This window comes from Lottia gigantea (assembly GCF_000327385.1).
Source record: "Lottia gigantea unplaced genomic scaffold LOTGIsca_121, whole genome shotgun sequence".
Lineage (NCBI taxonomy): Eukaryota > Metazoa > Mollusca > Gastropoda > Lottiidae > Lottia > Lottia gigantea.
Window position 1 is genome coordinate 627,543 of NW_008707245.1, and position 16,978 is coordinate 644,520.

Consider the following 16,978-nt stretch of genomic DNA (forward strand, 5'->3'; position numbering starts at 1 on the left):
ATGACAAAAATCTCGCCTTCTTCTACTACAATTATAAGCTCTGATATAACGCACTGCTTCATCCACCATCCGTTGCATCCCCCAGCCTTCAGGTTTCCCACATTCAGTTGCAGCTCTGAACTTCCGGTTTCCTACCGTCCGTTGTGAATTCAGCCCTTCCGGTTATCTATAATCCATTGCGAGTCAATCCTAACTGCTCTTCCTTTTGCCTCCATCAGTTTCAGCACTGCCCTTCCGGTTAACCACAATCAGGTACACCACTGTCCTCCCTTTTCCTTCCATCCCCTCCGTTCCAGTTTGCCTTCACCAAATTATCGTCTTTTCTCTTTCTTTAGCAAGAATTTGCTTTAATCAAGAAAATTTCGATCAGGTATTTTTGTGTTGAATTCACAAGCTGCACCAGTATCTTAAAACAGATATCTTTATATAAAAACAAACAGATTCAAATAGAATTTCACTACTTGTCACTACTTGAGGTGTGAGTGTATACCATACAAAGTGTAACACATATTTCTCTACAAGGTGAAATATAAGCAACCGAAGAAAATAATTCTGTGAAGAATGTGGTTTAGGAGAAAGCCGTCTTGATAAATGAACCTTATGGTGCGATCGAAGGTAACGGAATAGCTACATCGGAATTGTAGTTTGAATTCGACTTGGATGATTATTTTTTTCTTTCTTTTTTTGATTTTTTGAAACAAACTACCTGGAAAGATGCTCCAAAAATAGATTTCGGTACGGGTGGTAAAAGCCGTACCTTTAATTTTGAACTAAGACAACTGGAAACTGTCTGAGTATTCATCAGAGCATTTCAGTCCACAAATACAGACTGTCTTCGATAATAGAACCGAGTTTACTTTCACTTTATTTTGGTAAAGTTTTATATTTTGATAATCCAAAATGGCATCGAAATGGAAAGAATTAAAAACACATCCGAGTTTAGGAATCTCTCCGGCGATTTCGGTCGAAGAAAAGAAGTCAATGGTGGATGTTAAACAGTCTCTAAAGGAACCTTCAAAGAAACCACCGAGCTTTGTGAAAAAAATACTCGGAAAGGCAGGAAAAAGGCGAATTAATTCGGAAATGGAAAAAAACTTGGCCGAGTTCCATTCATCCTCGGCGGAACTGAAGAATGTCGGATGTGGAAAAAAATCCATTCGTTGGAAATTGAATTCGACAGAAATTACAGTTGATGAGTTCATCGGAAGTTCTGTAACTGAATCAACAGACGTGAGAAACAAACCAAAGACGTTGCCTGTGCGAGGAAATAACCAACGGGCGTCCCTGACCACAGTTGATGAAAACAAAGTATGGGAATCATGTTCACCGCGGAAGAGAAGAAAGGTCATTGTGGGCGATTCCAGTTATGTGACACCGGAGGCTTTTTTGGAGCTGCCCGTTAAAGGACCGGGTGGAACTCTTGGTGGACTGACTCCGACCAAGAAAGATGGCAGAATGGTCCCACTTCCTAAAGGGTTTGGTGCTAAATCAGATTTCCCACTGGTGCATACTTCTAAAGATGAAAACCTGCCACCAAGTGAACAAATTGCCGACGGATTAAAGAAAAAAGAGCAGCCGGATGGAACGTCAGCAGAGAGACCAGACCATCCCCGTGAGCATTCTCCGATTCAGAGAAACCCCGCCAAGCATAAAGGTGTGAAATGCTTTCAAATGAAGAGCTATCCCGCGAGACAAGTGATATATTATCAGCAGCGATTTATGGTTTTGGATACCATTCCGATTACAGCTTACTCACGGCAAAACACAACAGCAACCGTTCATGCTTCAAAACAGTCGTTTAAATGTTCTACTAATGTAGTACAAGCCTCGAACAATCATGACATAGATCGAATACAATCAAATCAATCTGTTTTAGGACTGGATGGTATCGATTCCATACAGCCAACATTGGTGGCAGATGTTGTCACGCGCTCGTCTGAAATCAAGAAAAAGCGCGTGGCTCAAAGAGTTTCAGCAGACGACAGTAATTTGGTGTCGAGTGAGATACCGAGCTCGAGCGGCGCATGCTGCGCTGTGACGACAGGTTCATGTTCTTCCAATATGGAAATGGACGCATCTTCTGTGACGATGGATGCACGTGCAATTGAGATCGTCGTGACGGATGAGGCCGATCGGAGTCGCAAGGTGAAAGGAGCTAATAAGGACTCAATTTGGAAGCGGATCTCTCGTGTTTTGATTGACAACCGGATGACGGGTCAGACAGACTGTGACAGGATTTTACGACCCCATCCGGAAGAGAATATTGTGCTAAAACGTATTTTAAACGTGGTATTTATTGTCATTGGGGTGTGCTTACTTGTTGCGGTATTCATCGTCATCATCTACACTGCGATAGGTAAGTTAAGGAGGGATTAATCTTGGACCACACGTGGTACTCGCTGCAGCCCTTCGTGGTCCACATCTTTAAGATATTGGCCAGTGTCTTGGCTCCGGGAGCTTCTCAAGATGCATGTAGCAATATTTTAGAAGCAAATATTATTTATGCTCTTCTACCTATTTCTTTTACCAATGTCCTTCTCTTCGACGCTAAAAAGATCATGTCACATTTTTCCCCAATTTAATCGCAACAAAAAAGTCGCCGTAAAAGACGCAAAAATGTGTCTTTGTGCAACAAATTGGTCTGTGACATCGATGACCCTAAACGTTTAACGAATACCAGTTCTTCATTTCACACCACCAAATTCGATACTAAGACATCTTTCTTCAAACCTGAGGCTAACTCTTTTTAAATGGTGGCATTGATTTCCGTTTCTTTCTTCGGTACAGGCCGTTCAGATTATATGTTTTAATTCCGGTCGCAAAGGCGTCGTAATGAGCTTTTAATAGACCGTATAATGGATACCAAGTCCACAGAGATTTAGGCAAGAATTCTTTTTGAGCATTTCAGTCTATATAGATAATGGCAAACATTCAATACCTTGACTTTATTAAGCCCCTTTCTTGTATCGGGGAAGTTTGTAAATGCTACAAAATCGTTGTATTCCGTGAAACAAGAAAAGTGCCAATGAAGTCAAGGTATAAGAAGCAGAAGGTAATAGCTTGCCAATGTGAAGATGCAGAACGTAAAAGCATGCCATTGTGAACATGCAAAACGTAATAGCTTGCCAATGTGAAGATGCAGAACGTAATAGCTTGCCACTGTGAAGATGCAGAACGTAATAGCTTGCCACTGTGAAGATGCAGAACGTAATAGCTTGCCACTGTGAAGATGCAGAACGTAATAGCTTGCCACTGTGAAGATGCAGAACGTAATAGCTTGCCATTGTGAAGATGCCAACCAACGTGCAACATAGATTCCTATATTTGGATGATCTCTCTTCCAATGATAATAAATCCTGATCCTACAACAAAACCGCTACAAGAAAAGTGTCTAATGAAGTAGCTTGACATTGTGAAGATTTAGATTCCTATTTGTGGACTAGATCTGTTCCAATATATAACGGTTCCTGGTCCTAGCAGGGAATCGGAAGATGATTAAACCAGTAATAGATAGACTGAACTATTAACTTTCAGAACGTAACAAGTGGAAATGAATCCGCTGTTTGAACCATTAGATTGTCTTCAGGAGGTCCTTGATAGCTCTAAATGATTGATATTTAACCACTAAGTGAAAATTGATAAATCTTGAAGCAATGAGATGCCGTGGGTTTCAATCTCACTGTCGGTATAGAACATTTAGATGCCTCTGGTACAGTTTTGATTTGACTTAAAGGGACAATAATTGAAAATGCCTCTTAACTTTTATTCATAATGTTTCAAAAAACTCTCAATTGAATGCCTTTATAAAGCGACAATGATGTTAACCATATTGAAAATGCCTCTCAACTGGTTTCACTATTCAGAATGCCTCTTTCACGGACACCACTTGGAAGTGGCAAAATGAAGCAAACGCCTCTATGAAGTAATTCAGTATGCCTGTGATGATGGGTACAACAATCCTTATTAGGATTACTTACACCAACTTACAATTATTATCAGTTTACCTTGTTCTGTTCCTTGGAATGGAACATTGACACCCATCTGGAAAAATGACCTTGACCTTAAAATGAAAGGTGTACACAATGTTGAGTATATGGTGTTATAAGAGATACTCTCCTGTAAAAGCACTGGCCTAGGTCACTGGTGGTGGGTGAAAATGCCCAGTTACCAGGTAAGTGAAGGCAATTCCCTCCAAACTATTAACAATAATTATTGTCCTGGCAAAATTGGGGGACAAAAGGAAAAGATAATAACTGGAGAAAACTGATTTCATTCTGCAACCTTTTTTGTCTGTACTAATGGAATGAATGAAACACTGTCCAGACAATTAATTTTGATTGACAATATTAAGGATTGAGACAAGGTAACAGTTGAAATGATAGACAGTTCCAAGCTTTAATGACAATATGGACTTGATGTCTGGCTCTATTATAGAACTTAATGTACTACAGTAGTCTATTTCAGGCTGGATATTAAAAAGACATCCAGTCTTATTTGCCTTCCTTTTAGAGACATTTTTTATAGGGCAAATGGATTTTCAAATTCGGCTTGTTTTTTTGTTATAAAAATCATAGAGATGTATCTATTTAAATTGGTTTTGACAAGAGGAAATTACACAAGAAATGCTTGAGAAGAGCTAGATACTTCTGTTTGTTTATCCTATTTGAAATATTTTGACATATTTGATTGACATGTTTTGACTTATTTAATGGACTTATTTTGAAGTATTTGATGGAGGTATTTTGACATATTTGATTGACATGTTTTGACATATTTGATTGACATGTTTTGACATATTCAATTCATAATAACAATGATATTAAAGTATATTTTTTTTAATTATAATGAATTTGGTAACAGTTCTTGTGTCAATGATATTCTTATGGACCCAAATGTACCCTCATGGCATTTGTGGACTGATAGACCCATTGCTCCACCTGCATGTAAGCCATTAAAGTGATTCCTGCAATTTCACTGAAACTAAGTATTTGAAGGGCCTAATCTTGCAATAGTGACCTCATCAAAAACTTAGTTTTATTGGAATTGCAGGAACCACAGACATCTGATAGAAAAGCTCAATGGAGTTTATGGATGCTTATCAAGTGTTAATATGACCTATGTAAGATATTGAAATAGTTGTGAAGTATGTTATTCCAAGTAAAGAATTGACTAATTAAATGAAGCATACAACAAACACTAAGTAAAGTGTAACAGCTTGTGTGGTATTTCACAATAACCAATGTATATTGTTGAAACATATTGGACCATATTGCTCTAGTGTATTAAAACTACCTTGAAGCCATCAATTTTGTAAGTTTGCCAAACAATGGATTGAAGTCCCCAGTAATGTAGCCTACACAAGTTTTGAGCATTCTTTGGAATCCCTGAGTTTAGTTCCCATAAATAGGCCTCTAAAAAAAAATTCAAGAAGTTGAGTGTTTACTTGGTGGGTTGACCAAACAATGGATTTATGAAGTCTGGTAGGCACAAAATTTAATTATTTTACTGTAACACATTTCTGATGGTTTGACCAGCTTGATTCTGGCTCTTGGCCGGATAACCATGAATTTAGCTGTGGCATTAGATGCAAGTTTAGAAAGTTTTTGACTCATGATTTTGTTTTATCTTTTCTTTTTAAAATGAAAACAAAGTTTGAATCTGTGATAAAATAACAGGGTCATAAACATGTTTATAGATTTCATATAAAAACTAATAAAGACTAAACAGGGCAGTTTTAATATCTAGTTTTATGTTGAATATTGATTACTAGTTATAGGCCTACTTATATTATATAAAACTCAAATATAGTCATATTTCATATATAGGCCTACAATTGTATACAAAATTAAAAACAGGATGGAAGGATGGATTGATGGTTGGATGGATGGGTAGGTGGATCTAGGAGAGGGAGAGGAGAGAGAGAGAGGTAGTGGTAGATGGATGGATTGAGGAGAAGAAGAGGGAGGGATGAAGGAGAATAGGAAGTGGTATGGATGGAGAAGAGGGGAGATGGATGGAATGAGAGAAAGGGAAGAAATGATGGTTGGATAGTTCAAATATAGTACATTTAATATAACATTTATAATAACTTATGATGGATGGATGAATGAATGAGAGATAGTTGAATAGACAGATGAATGAAGGAATGAAACGGATGAATGGATAACTATTAAATTTACATTAGATGAACTGCAATATTAATGATATAAAAAAAAACATTGTGAAATGAAATCATGATCAATTGAATGAATGGATGGATGAATGAATAAAAACAATAAAATGCTGGGAATGTAATGCAATATTGTTTCATTGAATTAATTCATCTATTCATCATTAATAGATACACCATTATTCATAAATTCATTGGTAACTATTAATGACTTACAGGACATTATCATTCTCTCCTCTTATGTATTATTAAAATCATTTAGATTGGTTACATTCATTTGTTCATTTGTTCATTCATTCATTCATTTGTTCATTTGTATTGAGCACTGGCATTAAGTGCATTTTAGATGGAGCAGATTAAAATATCGTGTACAACCCATGCATATTTTAAACAGATTTTATTCATTCATTTATTCATTCTATCATTCCTTTGTTCATTCATTCAATTGATAAATAGCACATCGAAGGCATTTTTTTATTTGTTCACTCACTCAGTTATTCACTCATTCCTTTGTTCAGAAAATAACATTAAAATTGTATGTATATGTGAAGTATATCTACCACAATGTTATATATAGGTACAATGTCTTTATAAAATAAAGAAAGAGAATTGCATGTTACTGTCTGTTATTGTGTAATTAATCACTTCTTTCTTTCTTTTTATTTCTTATTATCTAATTAACCAGAATATTACACTTACTCTTCATCTTTTAAATTAAACTCATGAAGGAGACAAGCCTTTTATTTCATTTCATTTCATTAGTCCAATTTGATAACTAGACCATATTCCATTATAATGCAAAAACTCCATTTCATTTCATTAGTTAAATTTGATAACTAGACCATATTCCATTATAATGCAAAAACTCCATTTCATTTCATTAGTTAAATTTTACATAGATGATAAGTGATTCCATTTCTTTTCATTAGTCCAATAAAGTACAAATCATTATTCAAAACTCCATTTCATTTCATTAGTTAAATTTGACAAAGATGATTGATAAATGATTCAATTTCATTAGTCCAATAAAAAAGGAAAAAGATATTGGTTGATGTAGGCCATTAAGATGTCAACGAGTAAAACTCATTTGATTTCTTTGAAATTGTCAAATTTGTTGTTGGCTGCTAAGTAATGTTTTCCTCCTATATATTTGGTAAAATTTGGAGAACTTTATCTGTTAATTTCTCACTTTTACCTGAAAGCACCCTAACCCTTTTTAAGTCTACATATTCCATTAAAAGATGTCAGTATACAGAAATCATCTATTAACCAAATTACCATCAGATATACATGAAATCAGAAATTCAAATTGGAAGGATTCCTTATTACTAGTGTATGTCTAATAATTGTATTGGTCTGATATGGTAATTATATAAGATGATTATGGAATCTTATTGACTTGGAAGACCTGAAAGCCATTAATTAATTTCATAAACCTGTCAAATATTGAATGGCTAATTTGAGAACATCATAATTTGAGAACATCATAATTTGAGAACATCATAATTTGAGAACATCATAATTTTTCATAATTCTTCTTTGAGAACATTATAATTTTGAGCTTGTCCAATTTGAAAACAATTTATTAATTTAAGATCATGCTTTTTTGAGAACATCATAATTTTAAACATGATGATTTTTTTACAATTTGAGAACATCATTATTTTGGCACAGTTTGTGCTCTCAAAGTTGTATCATTTACTTAAGTTTAATGTTGCCTTTTGATAGAATATAATGCCTTTCCAAAGCTTTTTATATTGAAGTCCTTTAACATTAATGAAGGAATGAAATGCCACTTAGCTTTGATAACATATTGTTATTGCCACGGTAATATTTATCTGGACAGTGAATTATCTCCCCTCCCCAGGGACAGATTGAAATAGAAAACAATTTCCCGTTTGCATTACACCACTAATCTGTTTGATTTATCTGCTAAATTAAGTGATTTTATTCATCCTTACTATCTTGGGTTTCAGAGGGTGATCACTGACTGACTCTCAAAAGCACTGGCACAGGAATCAAAATATTTCTTATCTTGAGTTGAATGAACCATATTTGATAAATTTATTCATTCATTTAAAAAGAACTTAAAAAGAAAAATAACTGAGTCAGCATTTTAACTTTCAAACGCGGATGATTCTGAACACACATGGATTTGATGGCTCAAATTTCGACAGTGAGCTGTAAACACTATTACTGATGAGCTAAGATAAGGATTTTCAGTTTTTGAGACTGAAGTAAGATTGGTCAAACGGATGGCCCTTTAATTTGTTGACCAGGGTCTATATCATTTATTTATCTATTCAGTTGAGTTGGCATTAATCAAGACATTATCCTGCTTAATAAGAGTTTATGTTGTAAATCAAGTTAGACCATTTTCAATCTTCAGGTTTATTTGGAAACTATTCTGATTAATATCATGCTTGATCTAATAAATCAAGTCAGGCCGTTTCATTCAGTCATTCATTCAATCAGAAACTGTTTCACAAATTTACTGGATGTAGGTTTCTTTTATTTATATTTTGTCACTTGTAGGTTTGAAGTTTGGGTGTTGAAACAGGCTCATGACCTTTAAAGGGATTATAAAGAGATTTGTGTATCAGGGACACTAGCATCAATTTGCACCATTCTAATTTTAAATCAGACGTTTGTGGTTCTTGCAATAATTAAAACAAAGTGTTTGATGATCACTCATCACTAATGGCAAAATATGCATTATCACATAAGACCCTTCGAAATTAGTGACATCATCAAACCCTTTTGAATCTGTCATGGCACTTATTGCCATTGAATTTTCCATTAATATTGTCATAAATATTTAGTCCTTTCATGGCACCCACGCTACAATATAACACTTTGTTTTAAATTATTTCAATGAATATGGATATATTTTTTAGAATATCTATGTCTATAAGGAGACATTAGGACTAGTAAATATAGCCCACTTGTGTTACAACTATTTATCATATAGATAGAATTATTAGATAATGTGTCATCATCTTCACTCTGTCTAATACCTTGATTGCCATAGAAATCTTTCCTGTATCACAAGAGTTTGTAAATGTAGCATTAGGTTGGATTGTATGTTTTTTCATCTTGCGTGGCTTAAAGTTTTCTCACCCTGTTGTTTTCTGTTCACACAAAGAAATTTCCATTTTCTCTGTAATAGTCTATGTTATGATAATGATTTACACTGTGTCTTTTAGTTTAAAACAATACAGCAGTCAGACAGTGTAATATTATGATACAGTTTATTAATCCAGTTTTATTTACCACCAAACTTACTTCCTAACAGACTCTTTCCTCAGGTATAATTAAAGATGAGTTATCTCTTTTTGATGAAATTATTTTAGTTATTTGTTTCTATACTTGGGTATTTGTAAAGTTAAGTTATCCCGTTCTGATAAAATTATATTAGCTGAATGCTTTTTTCCTAAGGTGTAATTAAAGATGAGCTATCTCTTTATGATGAAATTATTTGAGTTTTCTGTGTTGTTTGACAGAGTAAAGCCAAGTAATTTTATGAGAAGATTCAATGAAACAACAAGGTTAAAAAACTAACAATATTCAGATTAAATGGAAATTAAAGAGAAAAAAAGCTTTTAGTCATTCAGACAGCTTTCATGCTATAGCCTCATTAACTTATATCTGCCGAGGAAATAGGTTTTTGTGACTTTCGTTTTTTACTCCCTTTTGGATAATGTAATATTTCCTTTATGTAATGAATGAAAGAAAGAATGAATAAAGAAGGTAGGAATGAAAGAATGGAGGAATGAATGAATGAATATAAGAAAATCGGAATCAAATTTTAGTTTAGATATATGATTTTCCAAGCAAATTGAGCTTAATTTCAGTTTTCTGTAACACTTATTAAAATCAGAATTTGACACATCTCTGTTTTGAATTGCATTGCACGGATACCAAATGCCAAATATTATTTTTAAAAAGTGATGTATAGAGCTGTAATGGAGCTGTATTTTCTCTGGAATTCAAGTATTTACAGTCATAGCTGCTGTTTTATCTTACATGTTGCAGGGTTCTGGTTTGGGTTAAATCCAATTTATTGCAGACTTTCTATGAGTGCTGTTAAAGAACAAAAGTTTTCTTATCTTTGATCATATGTATATAGCCATTTTAAATTGTATAAGTAAAATCATTGCCTTTGAATTAATTGAAATTGTTGGAACCTGATATCACTTTGCAGTTTGGTTTGTCAACTTGACATCCATATCAGAGAGTCAACATCATTAATATTAATATAATGCATTTGGAATTAAATGGCTGCTTAAATCAGAAAAAAAGAAAAAAAAACTTAACAACACTTTATAACCAAATATAAAAAAAAAACTGAACATATTATGTTATTTATTTATTATATTTTGTCTCGATCATAAATAAATTATTCTGAATCAAATTGCATGTTTCTATGATTTATATATATAAAATATCACTACATTCGTATATTGTTAATTTATTTATAAATTTTGTCTGATAATTTGTTTGATTTAAATGGCATGTTTTGTCAAGTTATAAAACTTTATAACAGTACATTTGTATATTGATCATTTATTTATACATTTTGTCTGTATCATTTTATAAATAATTTACTTTGAATTAAATGGTACATTTCCATGATGATATAAAAGAAAAAAAATGGTATCCTAGACCATACTATTAGAGTTATAAATGGTAAAGCTAAACTAATATTGATTTTCCTTGTGTGATGACAGCTGACATAATTCTATATCCTTTACAGCAATAGTTTTCTGTTACATAATCTAAATCTACATGTAGTCTCTGTTCTGTAAACAAATACTTCAGATTTTTTCTATAATCTTTGAATACATTGAATTTAATCTGTATGTAATCTCTGCTCTGTAAACAGAAAGTTCTGTTCTGTAATATTCTGTAGACATAATTCTATATCCTTTCTTCTGTGTTCCATACTTATGCATTTAAGATTAGATAGTTTTCGTTCTGTTACATAATGTAGTTTCTGTTCTGTGAAAGAAAATGCTGTTCTATAATGTATTCCTAATAACCCAAATTTTCTCTGAGTGACAAGGCCTAAACAGAAATTTAGATAAAGCCAATGTTAACTGGGCATTATAGATAGGCGTTACCCTGATATTCTGTGGGTGATTATGAAGTCGATGTGAAGTGGGCCTTAGATAATGTAATCAAATTATTGATTGAGGGAATGTAAGAGGAATTAGATTTGCTAGAAAATTCCATTCCACTTGTTAAGAGCGGTAATCTTAAATCTATCTGCCACTAATGAAGCTTACCTAATCTAATCATTTCTGCTTCAAAATGCGTTGCCATGGATGCGGGAATGCCATTTTGTTATGTGGCTTACATAATTTCAACTTTTCAAGGGCTTTTATTAGCTTGGATATGCTGTACATGTTATTTCATTGCTGGTTACATTTTTTGAAGCTTACATATATCTATTGTAATCATTTCTGCTTCAAAATGCGTTGCCATGGATGCTGGATGCAATTTTTTGTGTTGTTTACATAATTTGAAATGTTTCTTTCAGGCCCTCATTTTTAGAAGCTTATGTATACCTTCTAATATTTAGAATCAAACTTCATTTAATTAAAAAACCCATATATATTTGATGACTGGGAGAAAGTTTTGGCCACTATTACTATTTTTATGGCAGCAACACCTCTTTAAAATAGAGATTTTCACTGTAACTGGTCTTGCTGGTATCATAATGAGTTTCCTTGCTATATGAAGATCATTATTTTGTCCCTGCTGTTAGAGTAAATATGTCGTATCTAAAGTAATTGAAATGCTGTTGTCAAAGTGTATTTTTTGCTGCGGGATGATAAAGAGGTTTATAATGTGACATTTCCCGTTTATCTTGATAACAACTTGTACTGCTGGTTTCTAAACTATTATCATAGTACACTGATGTACAACATGGTAGAGCTGTTAGTCTCACTTGATCAGACTATTGGTGGTCTCAGATATTTAGTCTGGTCTTTTGGTTCTGAGGGTATCTGCATCATTGGTAAAGTGCAATACTGGTAATTATTGGTGAATTGCTCTGTGCATTATTGATAAAGTGGTCTCTGCATTATTGGTAAAGTGCTCTGTGCTGTTTAAATGGAGAATTGTTTGCCATCATTTGGTCTCTTTTATTTTCTGTCACTTCTGTAAATAAAAATTATATCCACTGCAGGATGAGAGGGGCTTCCATCTAAAAAGGGTAAACTTAAGAACGTTAAAGATCCTTTTACAGTAAGTTGGTGATCAAAAATGGAACAGACTATTGCCACTGTCTTGGCACATTATTCTGTTATCTGTTTCTAGCCTAATCATGAACAGAAAAGTCAAACTTAAAAGTCCATTTTATTTTATAAGCCCAGTAAGATGTAAAACAGTAGTATATCTAGCTCTTCATATGTCATTTTAATCTCACAAAGTTTCTCCAAAATCCTATTATTGAATTCCACAGTCAAGTCAGATTAAAGAGACTACCATCTAAAAAGATTGAAATTGTCAATTTTCAAAGATAACTCAATTTATTTCTGTTGAATTTAAAAATGTTGGAAGATAAATAGGCTTCTGGTGCAGGACATAAAAAAAATAAAACATTGCAGGAAATTAAATTAGCATTTGGAACAGAATTTTAAAAGATCTTGGTAGATTAGACAAATTGGGAAAAGAAATTTGAAAACGTGGAAAATAAATATGCTTTTGGTGCAGGTTGTGAATTAAATTTACGCTTTAGAACACACAATTTTAACAATTCTAAAACATATACTATTCAGATAAGAGAGTATTGAAATATTGGCATCAAAACCCATAAACTGTTTTTGAGCATTAGTAATATTACTGTTGTCTTTGTGGATTTGGTATATCAGATTCATCAGCTTCAGCAAATTTTGAATATCTTTTTGTTGCCTTCTTTCAGAATCAGACCTGAAAAAAGTTAAAAATACATAAATCAAACTCAAATCTATCTTCAATCTATAAATCAACATAAATCAAGTTGATTGAGATTTATAAGGTGTAAAAAGAGCTCTAGGCTGAAATTGATTGAAGATTTCCATGTTAATCTTTCCTAATGATCTTTCCTAATGATCATTGTTAATATATATCAGAACTGACTTATCTTGTTATTATAATCTGTTTATCTCTTAATCTGTTAATCTACCCATCCTACGACAGTTCTTATTTTGTCTGAGGATTTCAATATTGATATTTTACATGGAGAAAAAGCGTACTTGATGACTGTTTTAAAGGCAGATGTTCTGGCTTGAAAACAAGCAGAAATTGTAGTATATCCCTTCTCCCATTGTTCAACTATATACAGGTTTTTGTTTAAGGCTGAGTTACACCAGCTTAAAAAAATTTGGTCATTATTGCCATATTCCAAATATCATAAACCAAATTTCTGAATATTAACTCATATTACATTTAAACTCCCACAGAAATATAACAAAATAAGTTGAGTTATATTATGCAAATTGCAAAATGAACCAGATAAAATTCTACAGAATGCTATGACATATGCTTTTACAAAGGTCAACAAGTTCAGAGAAATAGATTGACAAGAATAATAATGATATTGAAATCAATATTGAGTGTACTAGTTTTAAAATAATTACACTTTGAAATTACATTATTGATTAACACATATTTATAATGATATCTACATGTGATTAAATATCTATTACCCTATATAGGTTCATTAATATCCTATAGAGGTTCACAATTACCCTACATACGTCACAATGAACCCTAAAAAGTTAACAATTACTCTATACTGGTTCATTATTACTCTATACAGGTTCACAATTACCTTTTGTATATATGGGTTCACTTTAGGTCCTCAATTACGCTAATCTAAATCTAAATAGATTCTCAATTAGTTACAATTCCTGTTTTATGAAGATTCCACAAATTTCAAATTTAAATAAATCATCAATTCACAGGCACCTTAGCACAATTTGTCCTAGTTCATTTTACCTTTCCAACATTTTAATTAACACAAAGCCCTTGGCGCTTTCTAACACTTCTTTATTTACTTTCATTTCAAAGAAACCAGGAATTTAATAAGCACCTTCAAAAAGCAAACATGAAAAAAATATTGTCTTTTATCTCCAAATCAAACATGGCGTCAAAGAAAGCGGGGAAAAAAGTCATTAGATGCAGACATGAAATTTTTTTTGCTATCAATTTTTTGTTGTAGGGTTTTTTTTATATACCAGTACTTGTCTAATGGATATATATTTTTAGAATTGATATGGAGTTATACTCAAAACAATTCTAAATTTAAGATAACTTGTAACTTTACATTGTAATTCAACATGATTTAAGATTAAAGATGATTTGACATCTATGAAGATGAAATTTGGGTTTGGAATCAGAACAACCCACGTCATTTCTATAACCTGTGTTATATCTTTAACCCCTGTCATATCTTTAACCCATGCTGTATCTTTAACCCATGCCACATCTTTAACCTGTGTCATCTTTAATCCATGTCATATCTTTAACCCATGCCATATCTTTAACCTGTGTCATCTTTAACTTGTGCCATATCTTTAACCTGTGTCATCTTTAACTTGTGCCATATCTTTAACCTGTGTCATCTTTAATCCATGCCTTATCTTTAATCCATGCCTTATCTTTAATCCATGCCATATCTTTAACCCATGCCACATCTTTAATCCATGCCATATCTTTAACCTGTGTCATCTTTAACTTGTGCCATATCTTTAACCTGTGTCATCTTTAACTTGTGCCATATCTTTAACCCGTGCCTTATCTTTAATCCATGCCTTATCTTTAACCCATGCCATATCTTTAATCCATGCCATATCTTTAACCCATGCCACATCTTTAACCTGTGTCATATCTTTAACCCATGTCATATCTTTAACCCGTGCCTTATCTTTAATCCATGCCTTATCTTTAACCCGTGCCTTATCTTTAATCCATGCCTTATCTTTAACCCGTGCCTTATCTTTAACCCGTGCCATATCTTTAACTTGTGCAATATCTTTAACCTGTGTCACATCTTTAACCCATGCCATATCTTTAATTTGTGTCATATCTTTAACCCGTGCCTTATCTTTAACCTGTGTCATAACGTACAATTTACGTTTCATTTAAAATACCCTTTGTTATCGATGAATAACAACGTAGTCAGTTGTAATAACAAAATATAATGCTCAATACAGCTTTAAATCTAACTCTAATAAAACTATTGATTTTACTACCCAATTCTCTAATAGTTTCAAGTTGCAATCTCCCTGATTTATATAAATGTTTGAAGTCAAATGACCACTTTAAAAAACTGACATGTGTTGATTTATGTGCAAGTAATGTGTAGCTGAATTTAGCATACGGCACATGAGAAATACACTTAAAGCTATGTTACTATATTCCAGTGTTGAAGTTCTTTCATAATGTGTTAAAAAACATGGGACTTGTATTCATAAGAGTCCAACCAATTTCAAACTCGAAAAAGTAAGCCTACAAACCATGCAATGTAACTATAATTAAGCTAATATATTTGTGCACAAGCAGTCCACTTTATTTTAAGCAGTTATGAAAACGATATAAGTTAATCTTGTATAATTTCAATGACTATATATTTTACCTGAAAATAAACTGCGTTTGTGTATGTTTAGTATTGTCCTAGATGGTTTCATTTCCTACAGCACTATCCAACTTTAAAAAATCTTAATGTGCAATTCTGAGAATTGATGATTAGTTTTATCTTCAATAAATCTTAAAGATATCTTTCTCTACAAAAATAATCAATACATTCAAAAAAACTAAAGTAGAGTTTGATATTGTCATTGTTTGAGTGCGTGGTCTACTGGACAGAATAAATAATCTTTACAAGCTCAACAATTCATAAACCTCGGCAAAAGTGCTCTCTCTTTTTTCAGAAAACTTAAGCTTAAAGGGACAGTGAGCCATTTTTGGGAGGTAGATTTGAGTCTTGAATATATGTAAATATTCTTCAGAAGTATTAGAAATGTCATTTTAACATTCAAACGTGGATAATTCTGAACACACATGAATTTGAAGGCTCAAATTTCGACAGTGAGCTGTGAACACTAGTACTGATTGGCTTAGCTCAATTTTCCCGTTTCTGAGACAAAAGTATGATTGGTCAAAAAGAATGACGTCTGTCCCTTTAAAAGTTATATTTCTCTACATTTTTAGATTATATTGTCCCTTTGCCAATCAAATAATATAATCACTTTAGAGAGTAAATGACAATTCCATATACAATATAAAATTCAAACAAACTGCGGCATAAAAAATAGAATTTTACGAATCCCAAGTGGCAGACGTCAAATCTGATTACGTAGAAAAATGACAGATGACTTGTTTGAATTGGCTTTAAAAGTTCAGTTAAGCAGAAAAAGTCTGAAAGCTGAAAGGTTTGAATTACTGATAAGTTATAGTAACTTGATCCAGATAGATTAATATTGGAGTGATAGCAATGAGTGACACTCAAGAGAGAGAGAGTTGAGATGAGCTCATCTGGCTGTAGAATTTTTAAATAGGTTTCTAAGATAAAGGTGAACTTATGCCAGTATTGACTGTTTGGTAATGAGTAACACTCACAAGAGGGAGCAAGGATACTGAATTGAAATCTTCAGGCCAGCTATCAGTGGCAGCTTAAAGAACCATTTCCTCTCCTGATATGGCCCAATATTGTAAAAATGTGATCATTTTGAGAGAATTCTCTCTCAAATTGTAGTGTTTTAGCCCTTTATTTACAAATATCTCTGCCTCTCTAGAATGGATTCGAAAAATATTTGGTAG

The 16,978-nt window shown here is 33.0% G+C and overlaps 2 protein-coding genes across 2 annotated transcripts; both read left to right on the forward strand.

Moving 5' to 3' along the window:
* Positions 1 to 900: 900 nt before the first annotated feature.
* Positions 901 to 3,103, forward strand: LOTGIDRAFT_171875 (hypothetical protein; the record flags this gene model as incomplete). The annotated part of the gene is made up of 2 exons (XM_009048448.1): positions 901 to 2,356; positions 2,976 to 3,103. 2 exons carry the CDS (start codon positions 901 to 903, stop codon positions 3,101 to 3,103), a joined length of 1,584 nt encoding a protein of 527 aa, XP_009046696.1.
* Positions 3,104 to 14,920: 11,817 nt separating this feature from the next.
* On the forward strand, positions 14,921 to 15,304 carry LOTGIDRAFT_138087 (hypothetical protein; the record flags this gene model as incomplete). Its single annotated transcript, XM_009048449.1, has 1 exon — positions 14,921 to 15,304. A coding segment is annotated over one exon (384 nt), but the record flags the coding sequence as incomplete, so codon positions are not given.
* Positions 15,305 to 16,978: the final 1,674 nt, after the last annotated feature.